Raw genomic sequence first — 14,355 nt, 5'->3', positions numbered from 1 at the left:
TATGAAGACAAGGATTTTATTTGTAAACATGGTGTCTGTGATGAGTGACAGTATCATGTAGCAAATATGTTTTAATCTTGCCTGAAAAGGGTTGTTGTCTTCTTTTGAACCATGTTTGCCAGTTTTTAAGATCCCTACAAAGCCTCAGCCTGCTCTGTAGTTTAGCAGAGGCTGCCAGCCTGCCCTGAAAATCTGGAGCATTTCTTCTGAAAATTTTGTCTTAAAAGTTTATTTTTACATGCATAAAACAGAGTGAACTGGCAGAAATGAATTTTCTTTCCCTTTTAGTCTATAATATGAATTTTGAAAACACATGTCGTGTTTGTTCTTGAAACTTATAACTAGTAACATATGGTTGTAAGTGTCTTTTAACTGGAATATTGTCAGAGACCTTTTATATCTAAGAGTAAAAAAAAACACCCAAGCATTTGGAAGTTTAAATTATGTCCCATAAAACTGAGACCAAAATGCATGCATTCAGAGGCTACCAATAAATTCCTTAAAATAGGAGTTTATAATGGCATCACTTACAAAGATAAACTTTTCAGAGCAGTAATTCCAGCAAGTACTTCTCTGATTCTGTTTCTGAATCTACATTACTTTCTTGTATGAGCTGAAAAACCACTTATAAGTTGGGTTTCGTTTTGGTTTTTTAGATTTTTTCCCTCTTTTTTAAAGCACGTTTCCTTACTTTTATTAGTTTTCTGAATATAAATGTAAGCTTGATTATCTTCTAGCTGCCAGTCAGGATACATCTGTGTCAATGTAATGTTTTTTCTCATAAATGAAACTCACACTCAAAAATGTGACAATAAAATATACTGTAGATATGTTGGTTAATTTAAATAATGTTCACAGTATACACTTGTCCCACTCCTTTTTCACATAATATGGTCTTTTTCTCTTGGGAAAATCATGGGCAAAGGAAGATTAGCTTGAGAGCTTTAGTTAACCAATTTCTTAAATTTTCCTTATGATATAGGTAACAGGATCAAATGAGATTTCTGTCAGCACATGAGTGGAGATACATGTGTGTATATATATATAAAATTGGAAATAATTTCAAATGGTTCTAAGTACAGAAGCTCAAAGCTTTTGAATCCTTTAAAAGTCAGATGTTACCTAGCTATTCCAAATGATCAGTCCTTGGTCTATTTTGCCCATGCTTCTTTTCTCTATCCTATGTTAGGGGTTAAGTAGGTATCACCTAAATGAGGACAAGTACAGGCTGATTCAAATTTTGTATTCCAGCATCTTCCTGTACAGCGTGGTGCAATGTGGCAGGTCTGGATGCTGCACTAGAGTACTGTATCGCTTTGTGCAATGGATCAAAAGACAAAAGCCAATTATAATATTACTTTTGAGCTTATATTCACCTATCCAGTTTTCCAAAGATCAAAATGTGCTGTTTTCACTTGGGAAAATAAGCTGGACATTGGCATGCCATTTTACTTCTGGTAGCAGAGAACTAAAATTCATAATGCATTATTAGTGTTAATTGCGGAACAGTTATAAAAAATCACCCACATTTATTTATTGTAGCTTATTAATTCTATTCAAGTATTAATGATATTCAAATATCATTTTTGCAGTACTTCAGCATATACTTAGACTATTAGAGAAGTTTATATAATTTAAATCAAGTTTCAGGTAAAGAGAATGGAGTTACTGAACTAGCTAAAAATGATCCTTGTCTTTTCTCCTTTTTTATGTTAGTATTTAATTTTACTACTAGTTTGCTGCAGTATTTTTTATACTTTAGTTTAAAAACTGTTTATTTTATACCAAAATGTTCTAAGAATTCTTTTGTCTTGATTCTTTTGACATCAGAAACTTGAAGGAGAGGAAAATATGTTGCAAGTTTATTAAAGTTGAAAATATAGTGAGAACCCAAAAAATGGTTGGGTTCACAGTATCTATATAAAGGAAAGGAACATACAGACAGTCAATTCTAAGGCAGTTTCAATAACATTGCTAAAGAAAAGACTGCTGGTTCAACTCTGGAATGTGAGAAACTATTTTTGGTTTGGTTTAGACCCTCATTGTTACAAATTAATCAACTGCTCTTTAAAGTCTAGAACTCATTAACTTTATAAGTTTTACTGTTCCCATGACTGAGCTTCACTTAAAATATTCAAGTTTGTTTTAGTAGCTTGTGGACCACAGACAGAAATGGAATTTCTGTCCACAAGTATCCTCTCCTGTAGACAAAGTGGCCAGGTGTAGTTACTCGAGATTTAAAATATTTTAGAAGATCTAAATGTGGTATAAGTTTATAGCTCAGCTCTCATTATAAATCAGTATTTTCAGACAAATTTCCAATTTTGTAGGTAGAAAGAAAATCTGGTGGGGGTTTAACCCTGTGGACCCTGTGGAGCACAGTACTCACATTGTTGGATACCTTATTTAAATTTTAGTTTGGTCTGGCCCCTCAAATGTCTGATAGTACCACAAAAGATATCTTTTAAAATAGTATGAGTTGTTTCCTTTTAGGGCTATTCTAACAGCTCAAATAAAGGATGATGGTAGCTGTGTATTTGGAGCATGATATTGTAGACAGGACTTTAGGATGATTCTGTGGCTGCTGTTATGCAGGAAACAGAATTCAATTACCAGAATAGCCCTTTGGCCTTGTAAAATGTAACTGTTGAGATTATGCAGGTCTGTGTGTGACATTTCTCACTGGCAGTGCAAGTTACTGTCTCCTATACGAGCACCTTGTGTCACATGCAGGTTGAAATGTAAGTCTGAGATGACTCCTACACCCTTGAAATAATGCAGCAGTCTCTAATGCCCAAAAGGAGACATTATTGGGAAAGTCCATCACAGAAATGTAGGAGAGAGAGATGTGACATGACTACCAAATGCATAATTGTAGAATCTGTAGCTAAAATTCCTGGTTATCTCCTGGTATACATCAAGTTATGCTTAATGTGTAGGTGCTTGTAAACCTATTGTACATGGCCTGCAACAGCTCTGGTTTAAGAGGAGAAGAAGGGAAAGTGAAAAATGCACAGAAGTGCTTTGTGGTTTAACTATGAAGCTTGTATTAAGTTTCTTGACTTTAGAATGAGATTAATGACTGATATGTGGCTTGATCTGTTTCTTCACCCATGGAAACAAGAATGGCGTTCAGATATGATGTACTAAAACAATATATATTATATGCTGTGTGGAATAGTTGAAGCTACAGCCTTTACAGAACAGATTGAGATTTGCAATGAAAAGGAAAACTAAAATGAAAAAATATTGAGTGAACAGCAGGGCCTATTTGAGGTGATTACAAAGGATGTTTCTTTATTCTGTCTTTTCTTATGCAACCTGAAAACAGTAGCAGGGGGTTACAAGCAGAGTTCATCACAAAGTTGTCAATCACTGTCATTTAACGTTTTGCAATGGAAGATGTCTTTATTCAAGGACAGCTGGGCAAATCAGAGAAACAGATTTGCAGTTAGTAGTCTGTCCAGCCTACACTAAGCAAACAAGAACAGGGCAGACATACCGGCCTCTCACATAAAAATATAATGGACTCTGCTGACCTCGGTGCCCTCCATTCAGCTTCATTCTCAGTTGTATAAAAGCTTCACTACCCATTCTCAATTTCCTTTAATTACCTACATGATGCAGATAAGAAAATGAACCTCACTTACTTACAGTCAATGATCACAAACAGGAAATTAAGTAGGCAAGTTGTTTAAAATAAGAGGAGTGTTTTGGGTGTAAATAAAACATGTGCTGGAGAAGAATTAGGGAAAATGCATTTTCAGGGGTACCAGTTGGTCTGGACTGACTTGGCTGATCCTCCTTCTTTCTGCTACTTTAAACTGCAAAGCAAAACTAAGTAAAAAATCTCCTTGGTAAATATTCTTTAAAATATCTTTGAAGGAGAAGCCAGTTAAATAAAAAGAGTGAAGCAAACATGCAGCCTTCTATAGGGCTTAAAAAGATTGTGACCTTAGGTTCAGAGAATAAATGACCACAGTTTTCACAAGAGATCTAGCAGAGACATCCAGGATTAAGCAGCAGTTGTCTTTATTCAGTCTTCACTTCTATTCTGCAGTTGAGATATGAAATAAGTTAATGACATTCTGATTTTCTTTCCAAACCTTAAATTGTCTAATGGTTACCATTCCTTTTACATTGATATCACAGTTTAGACATAGTTTCTTTGCATCATTAAAAAAAATAGAAAATTTTGTGCTGTCACTTGTCAAGGAGTAAAACCAGCAATCTAACTGCTTTTAGGAATTGTCAGAAAAGGTTCAATGTCTTAGGATATTAATGAGGGGATATGGTTCTTTGTAAGTCAATTAGGTACTTCAATTAGGTGTTCTAAAATTGCCATTTTTCTTTTCCTCACTCTTCACTGGTTACTGTTGTGAATATTTCATTAATATGGATTTGCAGGAAGTCTGATGAAATTGAAGACTAAAGTGCAAAATACTGATTCTATAGTTTAAGAGGAATATAAAACCCTGAACACTTTAAATTAATGGTCTCTGCTAAGCCTGTAGTTTCAAAGCCATTGCCCTTCAGGCTCCCCAAATGACTTTTTATTTTATGACAAAAGAAATACGCTCTCATAAATTACAGATGGAAAAGGCATCACATATTATAAAACTCTTACCTTACTTGCAAGTTTTATAATTCAGAAAGATAGTTCTCACTCCAAGAGATATGTACACATGTACATGCACAAGAGGATTTTGTGGAGGGAAAGATTGCAGATTAAGTCACAAAACTGATTCTTCTGCCTAAATTATTGTTCTTAGGATGTTTCTGTTGAACTTTTATTCAAAAGCAGTGGATTTCCCGAGAGGAGAATTGGCATCTCTGCCTGGGATACCAAAACAGTTGTACTTTCTCCTCTCAGCCACTATGATGTTGCTACTTATAACTGCTTATAGCTTACATGTTGGTGGGCAGCTCCTTTTTGCAACAGTGAGAAAGTTCTTACACAGCTTTCATTTTGGAATGAATAGCATTAGTACCACTCTGGAACACAGAGAATGTTTTCACCACCTGCTTAAAATTTTGCCCTTTTTTTTGATCACTCATCATCAGTTGCTTAGACACTGACTGCTCAAAATATTGAAAAAATATTTGAAAAGAAGCATATAAGAGCTATTCCAAAGCTACTGGGTTTTGAATACTAAGAGAAAAACTCAAAACCTGAAAATTGAAAATATGAGGTTTTGACTCCTTTATAGCTAACGTTAAAATGGTTTTGTGACCCAATGAGGTAGGATACCTGTGGGTCATCTTCTACTACTGAATCCATCCAATTAATATATTTATTTCATTGCATTTATTTTCCTCTTCTTTAATGTTAGTATCAGCTATGTGGAAGGAAAAATATTTAAAATCTATAAGTGTCTCAATATTTGAAAATATTATATTAGTTATTGTTTTCCCATGTGTGATTTTGATAAATAAGTACACTTTCTAAATATTTAAATGCTAGTATTTTTGTGTTGAAATCTAACTGTAGTAAATAAAATGCATATAGTTTGAATGCCTCAGTAAGCAGTAATAGTTATTCTGAAGTAAATTACAATGATTAATTTTTTTATTTTTTTTTTTTAAAGAATGCTGACGAGTACACAGATCTGCCTGTGAGACACAATGAAGATCAGATGAACAGCGAACTGGCCAAACACCTTCCAATTGAAGTCAATCCCCATTCATTTGACAGTTCACACACAAAAACACACCTCTTGCTGCAAGCCCACTTCAGTCATGCCATGCTGCCTTGCCCAGATTATGCAACTGATACAAAGACGGTGCTGGACCAAGCAATCAGAATATGCCAGGTATCGTGATGCATTTCAGTATATAACTGTTTATTGTTAGTGTTCTCATGTTTTCAATATAGAAGAATCTGAAGATTTCTTGCAATCTCGTGGAGAGCTGGTACCACACAATATTATAACACCTTGTTTAGGGAGGACCTGGATGCCCAAAATGGTTTCCACTTTACAGAACTGGAGGTGAACAAACTTAGAGTGAAAGACAGTCATTCTCTGACTGGAGGCATCTACTGCCATATAACAGCCTCTGCTTTCTTTGCAACAACTTTTTATCTCTGTATTGTGGAATGTTGTATGAGAATCATTCTGGAATGGCTGTGGTCCCTGCAGATTGTTATGTTGATACCCAAGAACCTGTCTCCCCCAGGTACTTCTACTTTTCTAGCACCCAAAAGCACTATAGTCACTCCCAAGCACAAATATAATGTGTTTTGAAATCTGATTCAGGGTGAGATGCAGAGGTTTTCCCTAAGCTCCTCTAGCTAGTGTAAAGACACATCTTTTATGTCCCAATGATCACAGAGTCAAAGAGCACATTTTTAAACGCAGATTTTAAACTCACCCTGGAGACTTGTGAGTTTTTACAGTTGTACTGCAGTTGCAGCCCACAGAAACTAAACTGACCATGGAGAGTACTGGTAACAAGCAATCACATGCACAGCTGCCACCTCAAAAGAATTTTAAAGCAGCAGTTGGAGTTTGGGATAGAGTGCTGCCATATCTGAAAAGCTCAGTTACAGATACAGCAGGAAAGGTGAGCTCTAGCTGTCACAGGAAACAACTGACCCTCTGAGTCTCCCAGGAAGAATTCTGCTCTTTAGCAGAACTGCACAAGGACTCATTCACAGGTTCTTGAAGATCAGGCAGCCTTCAACAAACTGCTGTTTTTATGTTTCTGAGTTTAGTATCTGTAAAATAGAGCCAGTACTTCTTTCTTCCTACAGTTTTTGTTTGCTCAAATGTTAATATCCTCAGTGATCTGTTTGTCAACTATCAGACAGAAGCTTTGCTCTTGTTTGAAGCCTGTTGGCGATACGGTAACTGCAAACATCATTGTGTCAAACCTGGCAGTTTGTAAAACTGCTCTATGAGAAACAATTAATCAGTGCTCTAGACAGAGAAAATACTGTGTGCAGTTCAGTCCAGCAATTTGGGTAAGGCTCAAACTAATACTAATAAAAGCAAGCTTAAAATACTAATATCAAATTAAGCAAAACTGAAATTAGGGAATGTAAGAAGCAAATAACATCACAGACGTTACTGCTACACAGTCCTAATCTTGGTAACCAGCTGTCCTTGGATGCTAGTCTTTTTCAAATATTTCAAATCAATAAAATCATGGTGCAGAAAATGTAGAAACAGCTATGCCATATATTCAGTTATTAACAGAGAAAAGCATCACTTGCTTAGGTGAGAAAATTCAGGTTTGTTTCAAAGAAACCACATACTTAAAGTTCATTTAGATGTTTGTGGAGTAAGCATTAGGGAGTTAATTACATTATTTCGGGAAAATTTAAATTGAATACTATTTTCTGTAATTATTTTGTTCTGTTTTGCTAAGAAATGTATTTTCTTAATCCTGCTACTGCATCATATGTATCTCAGAAACAGTAGTCACTTAGAAAAAGAAAATCCAAAATATTCAACAGTTCCTTTAAACTGAAGTAGAGTTCAGAAAAATGCCATTCCATATTATGCCTTGGCACTCCAACCTTCAGTTAACTACTATGTCATGTTATATATACAGTGATCTTAAAAAAAAAAGGCAAAAAAAAAAGAAAAACATGCAAGCACTTTTGTATTTTAAAGTTGGCACATGGTTTACATCTCTCGGGAGATTATTGGTTCCATCTTATTAGTCACGCTTTCCAAAGGGAGGTTAAAGTTCCCAGAATCTAAGCAATAGACAGGGTTACACTTTCAATACTGGTTGTTACCTTTTTCCTTAGCACTGACCTGCTGATGAACTCTGGGTCAGCAGAGGTAGAAAAAAAAAAATGTTAGTTATGAGAAAAGGAAGTGAAGCCTGGAAGGATGCACTGATGAGCAGATTCAGTGGGTGCTGTTCCCTGTGTGTGAGCACACGCTCGCGCATCGTCAGACGTTAAACACAGCAGTGAGGCGGGAATTGGTTTTTGAGTTACATTGAATTTTTTTTTTTTTTTTTTTTTTACTTATAAATTATTTTAGTGTTGAGGTTGTATAGCTAACCTTCAGATTGTGACCTGAACATAAAATGTTCTTTTTGCTGGTGGGTACATGAATAACAGATTTGTCATATCAGCATTACTTTTCTGTTACAAGAAAGAAAGATCTTTCAAAGAGCTTTTATAGGTGGTTATACAGCAAGCCTTTCTCCCAGGTCCCCTGCAGTGCAGATTTGCCATCTCTAGCCATGATATGTAAGCAAGCCTCTTTCCATCACAGACTATTAAACTTCTCCAATCTTCTGTGGTGTCCTTCACCTGAATCAGCCTTCCTTCCCATGACTCCTTTCCTATCCCACATGTTTCATTCTCCCTTCCATTCCTCCAACATCTTCTGGGTTTTTTCATTGCTAGTGACTTCAGGCTGAGTATTGTTACTGGTCCAGCAGAAAACCATGTTAAGAGCATTACATAGGTAAATGTAGCTGCTGGATTCCAGGTAAGATTCCACTATACTGTAATGAAAAAATTATGAAACAACTCTTAAATCATTTTTCCTTGGATGTCTTAAAAGTTTTGGCTCTACGTTAGAATTCTCTTGTTTATAATTATGGCAAAATATTCAAGTCTTTAGCATTTAACAGAATTTGAGGACTTACATTGCTGTCTTAATAGGGGAATATAATTTTTAGCATAAAGAAAAAGGAAGTATATTTTGTTACAATTTTCCTATGGTTAGCCTTTGTTAGCTATAGGTGGAGTTCATTATAGCAAGATAAAATTTAGTATTTATATACCTAGGATGAAATGCAGAATTTTTTCCTTTTATTGCAGAAATATGGGGAATAGCAGTATGAAGCCTTTTGGAATGTGAATGCCTATCTGCTCCCTCTCCCACCTCTGTAATGAATGGCCACTGAGGCATTGACTAGGCTAAAGACCCCTTCTCTACACTGAAAACCTCAAGTTAAAATCTAGTTTGTTATCAGTGACAGGCTCTCACAGATAAAGTGCAGGAGGTTCCCATGGCTCAAAAAACCTGCCTCAGCTTCCTGTGTGACCTTGGCCATTTCATTTAATTTTTATTTACTTCAGATACCATTAGTACAGTTACAATAGACAATATATTCTCTTCAAGCCTAGCACTCTCTGTTATTTTTACTGAGAAAAGCTAGAGGTGTCATTAAGATGGTGCTGAACACTCCAGTAGCTTCTCAAAATCAAACATTTCTCCATTTCTTTTAGGAGAATGTACATTAAATAATAAAAATTCTAATGAAAATATTTCTCTAACATTTTTATAAGATATAATTATTATTGTAAAGACTATACTCCACCTTTTTTTCCTATCTTATTTAAGAATACATGAAACTAAATCTAATCTCTTTTCTGCTTCCTTTGCCAAGCCTTATATTTTGTGATTGTGTATTCAGCGATCAGTTCTTATTCTGCTGTTCCAAGACTATTGCCTATATTTGCATTAATTGAAATGGATAATTGAGGCAGTAATACCGTCACTCTCAGATTCAGCAGGGCAGTCTCTTCTCAGAAATAATGTGACAGTTGTTGGCTTTGCATTGGAATTGGCCACAAGCCTCCACTTGTACTATAATCGTTGATAAAATATTTTAAAATTGCCAGGAATAGAGCTGCCATGGAGCTCAGCCCTAACCTTTGAGAAGTGTTTACCTATGGATGTGTTAAACACATCTCAGTAGGGTAGCTGGGCATTGAGAGAAGGTGGACATGAAAACAGATTCCAAACTGCAGAAGAAAGACTACTCTGCATGGGAAATGTGCCTATCCCTGTAACAAGGACCTTGAAATGCTGTCCCTAATGCCCTATCATTCCCCATCATGTTAGTCCTCTGGAGAATCTGATTTTGGCAGGAAAGAAAAATACTCTTTACGTTAAGCACTGTGTTTTCTTAGCTAGATGGTGATGTGTATAATACTGCTTCAGCCATTCTAAACCAGTTAAAGTTGCTTCTGGTCATTTAAACTGCAACTTTTGCTATAGTTCTTATGAGGATCATCTTTGTGATACGTGTTCAGAGCTGTCAAATATTGCACAAATATGCTGCCCAATTCAGCTAAGAGCTGGCTTATGTACAAAATACTTACTGTACTAAGCTGCAGCTGTGCTGGGTGGGTGGTGGTAGCTCCTCAGAAGGAGAAGTAGAACACAAAAGTACTTCTGGCCATGCAAAGGAGCCCATGTTGCCATTTTGAGACTCAAAGAAAGAAAATGTCCTTTAGCTCTGCACTTCTCATCATCCCGAAATCTCCTCAGTTCATAACAGCCACTAAAACTATTGATTTTGAGAGCAGCCCTGGATCTTTTGTTTTTCTGCTTATGAGGAGGTGAAGTTTTTAAAGGTCCTAAGAGTGATTTGGGCTCATGTATTGCTTGTTGGTAGTGCAGGTGTGCCAACTGCTTGCTGGCAGGTGGTGGGAGGTACAGGAAAGGCCTATTTTACATTGTGTAAGTAAGATTTGTCCAGAAGTGTCCAGGGAAAGAGCTTTTGTGTGATGGTTGCACTGGCAGCTATAAATAAATGGGCAGCTTTACTGAACGAAGGGAAGAGAATCAAATTAACTTGAGAATGCAGAGCATTACTCAGAAACAAGTGAAGAGCAGAGGCCACATCTCTTCAGCTGCTACACATATTCTTTGTATATGCAGTATTATTCCAGTGATATCACAATGTTTGCAATTTTACTTAAATACTGGCTGCTTTCATGGCTGTATGGCTATTATTGCACATCAGGAGTGTGGAAATAATAGAATAATAAAAAAATCTTGTCATGCTTATACTGTGTGGCAACGCTCACTTATAGATACTAAACATCAATGGATCACTTTGTAAGGAAAGTGCCTGGACATGTTGGGCTGAAAATGCTTCCTGCTTGTGTTGTGTAGGTATATATGTGGGAGAAGGGAGGGTTACCTTTGTGGTGCTGGAGCTTTGCTTGCTGTGGATAATCAGTGCTGTGGTGTATGGAAGCACCTTGGTGACGGTTTAATGATGATTTGGTGCTGCTTGTGCCTCATCCCTCCCCCACCCATGACAAACCTTTTCCCAGTTGGGGCTGGAGGAAATGAGTAATGCTTAACCCATTTGTGTGATCAATTCACTTAAGCAGCTACTGTGAAATGTTAATCACAACTTTAATTTGTACTGCATTAGCATTTTGATTAACTTGTAGGCTTGCTAGCACACTTGAAGCACTTTTACTCATAGTTACAGCTCGGAAATGACTTTTTGATTAATTAAGTTTGTTAGACAGCAGCTGAGCTTCCTGAATGCTAACCTTAAGGGGCTAAAAGTTCAGGAGAAAGTTACTGGGAATAACTGTTGCTGTTGAAAAGGGTTCTTGTGAATGCACTAAAAAAATTTTGATTATTGGCAAAATATTACATACCTACATTGAAACTGACTCTAAACTGTAAAAAGAACAGATTTATTATGAGAAAGATGCTGTGTATCTTTCATGGTTTTGGTAGATTTGTGTAATATTTGAAACAAGTGCTGGCATTAAGACATTGTTTATGCTAGGAAATTGGGATTTATTGCAAAGTGATTCTTATCAAAAACATTTTTCTTTTTACAGTTTGCTGGTATAGTAGAAAATATCAATTTATGAATTAGCAATTTGAAAATAAATTGGCTATTGGGACTCAATGAGTTCTGAGTGATGGGTTCTTCCCTACCAAGTTTCTATTGCTGATATCACACTCTGTAGCTGCTTTTATTTCTGTAATACTATTAAAAGAAATCAGTAAGAACCCAAGGGTTGCACTCCACTAAATGTAGACAGTAAATGGTTTGTCCTTTCTCCAGTTCTGAAAATACTAATAATGTTACTATGGAAGCTAAAGGATGAGTACAGGGATAGGAATCTTGTGAAGCAGCTAGGAAGGTTGTAATTTGCATACATCAGTGAGACCTTTATGATGATGGGAGAATGAAGAATTAGTCTCTCATAGGGGGTAGCAGAGCATATGGAAGAGGAGACTGAATATGCTTGTAAAAAAAAAAAGTGAAGAGAAGTAGGATACAGAGGGCAGTATAAAAGGAGTGCCTCCTGAATAGGATTAATTACAACTTATTCACTATATCTCTGATGAAGTACAGGGGGGATGTTCTGTAGGCTGAAACCACGCAGCTGTGCAAGCGTGATTTAATTGATCTGAAAGAACTACCCCCCCCTCCCCAGATTAAAACATTTCTAAAAAGTAATTTTGAACTAGACCTCTGAATTTCAAAGATTCTGTAGATACCTGTTTTACTGATATATACATACCAAAGGTAGTGACCTTAAAGTCTCTGTAATACTTCTTAAATAAATTCCAACTTTTCAAGTCAGTTGCTGTTTCTGAGCTATGTAATTGAAGCATCATTGTCATGATTTATATGAAAACATGAAACTTAAAGTACATGGCATGCTTTAAAATCTGAAAAAATATTTTACTTTTATTAGCAGAATATCAAGTCACACATGGATCATAATATAATCTTATGTATTGGAAGGCTTCCTACATTTGAAGCATGTGCAAAATAATTATTGTTATTCTGAATTAATAGTTTTTTAGAAAAATTCGTAAAATGCATACACTTTTGTCCATTATCTATAAATATTTGTCACATAAATTCTGTAGTCTTAAACAGCTGTAAGTAGGCACAATTGTAATAATTTTAATAGATCTATGGATTTAAACTTCTACATGTAACTGAAATTTAGTCCTAGACTAAACTTCAAATTCATGAATAAAAGCACTAAAGAAAGTGTCATAGACTGTGAAGCACTGATACAACAAATAAGATTAATCTTTTAAGAGTAGATAAATTTGAGCCATGTAACTCTCCCTGAGTACACCTGAAATTTTAGTCCCTATCCACAAAGTTATTGCCACCAATGGCATCACTGTAGGCACTCAGCTTCTAGCTGAGTAGTCACAGATGTAATTCTCCACTGAAATGGCATTTCTTACATTTCTTTAGCTTGCCTCTGTATCCAAAGCAGTTATCATTATAGTTCCATTGACACTTTGCTTAAATATAATTTATCCACAAAATAGTAACATTTATGTTTACAGGATTTAAGTCAAAATGCTTAGTATATTCAGAGTTATAGGACAGGTGACTTCAAAAAGAAGAAGAAATTATTCTAAGCAGTATGCAGGCTCTGTTAATGAGATGCAATCTGTATCACTTTTAACACTTCAATAGCTTATCTTAAAGGAAAAAGCTATTTAAGTCATTTGGGTAGATCAGAAATTCTGCTAGTTTTAGTCTGGTCCCCTGCCACCTACCCAGTCGTACAAGAGTGATCCAGAGTATCTGACTTTCAAATGAAGGATGTGAAACTAATACCAAAAACAGTGTTTATAAAAACTTTGTTAAGTCTCTAGAAGAAAGAATTTAGCAATCAGGATTTTTTAGTAGCCTGAAAAATCTCCTAAATGAGTGGGGGTGAATGGGGGTGTTTGTTCATTATGGAACAATTTAGTGTTCCAATCTATTTTGAGCACATAGAGGGAGTGCTTAATAACACCAGAGAAATGCAGTGTTTTGCTGTCAGTGAGTGTGCCACACACTCACCTCTTCCACATCCTGCCTCCATCTTTGCTTCCCCTCAAACTAGAGAGTTATAAACCATCGTGTAAATTCCATCCATCAGTAATAACTTTGGCTAGAAAGAGGCAGACTCTTAAATTTCAGCTTCATGTCAGACCAGAAAGGTACATTTTGGTCAGTTTAAATCATTCCATACCTAAGGATAAGCAGCTGCTGCTCCTGAAAAACAGAAGATGAAAACCTGATCGCAGATGCTGATGGTGTTGTCTTAATGCTGGGATGATGACAGCAATAGCATGATTTTGATCCAAACATTTTGACACTCAATTCCAAATACCATCAGAATGAAAGGTTTTGCCATACCTGACAACATCTACATCACTGAGCTGCTGATCACTGGCATTTTTGTGCTGCCCCAGCCATGGTTAATAGGTCATTGCTTCCCACATTGGCACAAGCTAAGCTGGTTTTGATAGTAACAGACAAAATGTAAAGGAGGTGTCGCTAATTGCTGTTATTACTTTGTAACTGTCCAGATATGACATTGGGAAGGCTTAAGAGCTATTGCCTGAATCTTTCATGAAAACCAATCTCAGTATAGGCATCTGCTTTTAATCCTCCTAAGTACAGAAGGAGCCCCAAATAAGAGGATGGTGAACATATTTGCTACTATAACAACCAATAATTCCCTTGACTCCATCTATTTACCCCATTTATTCTACTTCAGGTTAAAAAGTGGTGGGCTTAGAGGGGTGTTTTTTATTTTGGTTTGGTTTTTTGTTATTTAATTTGTTGGTTTACCAAAAATACATGTGT

At 36.1% G+C, this 14,355-nt stretch overlaps 1 protein-coding gene across 1 annotated transcript in view; it reads left to right on the top strand.

The window, feature by feature from the left end:
• The window catches only part of ASCC3 (activating signal cointegrator 1 complex subunit 3), a 251,823-nt gene that overhangs the window by 224,265 nt on the left and 13,203 nt on the right, over positions 1–14,355 (top strand). Inside the window, exon 37 of the mRNA XM_036380163.2 lies at positions 5,589–5,813. Coding sequence (XP_036236056.1) covers positions 5,589–5,813 — 225 coding nt within the window. The remainder of the gene's footprint in view (positions 1–5,588; positions 5,814–14,355) is intronic.

This window comes from Molothrus ater, chromosome 3 (assembly GCF_012460135.2).
Source record: "Molothrus ater isolate BHLD 08-10-18 breed brown headed cowbird chromosome 3, BPBGC_Mater_1.1, whole genome shotgun sequence".
Classification (NCBI taxonomy): Eukaryota; Metazoa; Chordata; class Aves; order Passeriformes; family Icteridae; genus Molothrus; species Molothrus ater.
This window is presented reverse-complemented; position numbering and strand designations above follow the sequence as displayed.